The 2061-nt window shown below is 44.6% G+C and overlaps 1 protein-coding gene across 1 annotated transcript in view; it reads left to right on the top strand.

Moving 5' to 3' along the window:
• The window catches only part of NPL (N-acetylneuraminate pyruvate lyase (dihydrodipicolinate synthase)), a 10659-nt gene that overhangs the window by 1162 nt on the left and 7436 nt on the right, over positions 1–2061 (top strand). Inside the window, 2 exon segments of the mRNA XM_010146181.1 lie at positions 731–804; positions 1926–2013. Of these exon segments, the coding sequence (XP_010144483.1) occupies positions 731–804; positions 1926–2013 (162 nt within the window).

A 2061-nucleotide genomic window follows, 5' to 3' on the forward strand; every position in this document is an offset into this window, starting at 1 on the left:
GGAATGCCTGGCCCTTATGAGAGAAAGCAGCTATGAAATTTTGGGTGAGGTGTGAACCTAGTCAAGGTCCCAGAATTGACTTCCAGACTATATGGGTTGGTCTGGGTGTTTGACAATTGAAAATAATAGTGAAATATTATACACTGATAAACAAAATAAGTTTTTCCTGCAGAGAAGATAAACCTAGGATTCAGTTTCCCTGGTTTGTCAGGGAAGTCTGTTGCTTTCCTCATCCTTTAATGAGAGGTCAAAGGCACATCCAGCAGATGCCATTTCACTGTCTGTGTCCACCAGTTATAAGTATAATTTAACTATTTGCCAGCACTTGCACAAACATCTTTGTGCTTTAAAGAGGACTCTTCTTTCCTTCAACAGTCAAAAAGGTTTGAGAGTCTCTTGTTCTCTAATATCTTCCCAAACAAGTCCTTTGCAGTGATAAGCCTGCAGTAATTACCAACTGAGATAAAAGTTAGAAGGGTGAACTACTTGTCAGGAGGAGGAGAAACTGGAAGAAAGAATTCAGGACTGGACTGTTAACCTGAAAGGTTAAACACGTGCTGAGGGTGTCATACCTTGGGGTAATTTGTGTGTGTACAAATGCAGGGCTTCAGAACTACATGTCTTTTTGCTTGTTTGTTTTGTTTGCTTAATCTCTAAGTTTAAGATATCTGTGGATGGAGATTTATGGTTGTTGAAGCTCCTAAAGCTGCTGCGGTTCCTTTCATTTCAGACAAATTAACCTCCCGGTGATTGGTCAATATGTGGATTATCTGGTGAGCGAGCAGAACGTGAAGAACGTCTTTGGTAAGTGTTTTTTTGACAAAAAATGTATTACCCCCCTTTTGCCTGGAGGGTAGTCCTATGGCACCTTGCCTGATAAGAGCTGCAGCAGTGGGCATTGTGATGTGGGATCATCCTAGACATTTATATTCACCAGTGGAGAGAATGTAAGCAATACACAATACTTAGGGCGTCTGCTATTGCCTACACCCCATTTCTCTGTGGGAGAAAATAAGCCTTACCTTCATATGGTGATCAGATCCCATAGGTGAATGGATAATGCTGTGTTGGCAGAAAAGACTCAGAAAAGACTGAGTGATTCTCCCTTTGCCTGTGCAAGATACAATCATCTGATTAAAAACCATCAGCTCGGGAGTCCAGGGAATTCAGTGAGCTCATCAAAGCCAAGGGGGTGCACTAGGTGATACGAGGTGGTCACTGCTCCCAGCTCCCTGTTTTGCCTCTGTCTTGGGGTGGCTGGGTAGAGAATACAGCATCTGCTAAATCACTTTTGTTCACAGCCCACCATAGGTAAGTAAGCTGAAATCAGTGGTAAGATTTGGGTTCAAAACTTCAGTCCATAGAGTACCATGATGCAGAGCAGAGAGTGGTGGTGACTTCAGCTATCCAGTTTAATCTGTTGTTTGTGACTGAACTTACTGACATCCTGTTGTTTTCCAGGGGTGAATCGGCCTAGGTAGCATCTGTGGTTCCACTTAACAATCGAGGCACCAGATTTCAGGCCAGGCTGGTCCCTTGGGGTGGAGGACAGACTCTGCCCAGCTAGCTGGGCGTCCCTTTGGGCACACCCACTTGTCACACCCTGGCTCACTGCTGGGAGAAGGAAGTGGTGTCTGCTGGGGAGGAGGTGCTGGGGGATGGTTTCCCAGTTTCAGCAGCCTCATTCTGCCTCCTCCCTCCCACTGCTGCTGATCTTGAAACACCCAGGTTCCCAACACAAATATTTAGTGATGGTAACGCTGCAAACTCTGTACAGATGCTGGTGTGGACCATTGTCATCTTAAAATGAGTTTAGGGAAAAAAATATTTCTGTTCTATATCATCAAGTGTCAATTCTTGTCTTCAGTAAAACCAATGCATTGTTGGCCAGGCCTCAGCAAGTTTGTTGTGTTCTATTAAAACAGTGAATGGCACAACAGGAGAAGGACTGTCCCTTAACACCCAGGAGAGGAAGCAGTTAGCGGAAGAATGGGTGTGCCAAGGAAAAAACAAGTGAGTCGCTGAGAGTGGACAGGGGTTCCAGATCTCATGTTAAGCTAT

The sequence above is a fragment of the Buceros rhinoceros genome, unplaced genomic scaffold (assembly GCF_000710305.1).
Source record: "Buceros rhinoceros silvestris isolate BGI_N320 unplaced genomic scaffold, ASM71030v1 scaffold13182, whole genome shotgun sequence".
Classification (NCBI taxonomy): domain Eukaryota; kingdom Metazoa; phylum Chordata; class Aves; order Bucerotiformes; family Bucerotidae; genus Buceros; species Buceros rhinoceros.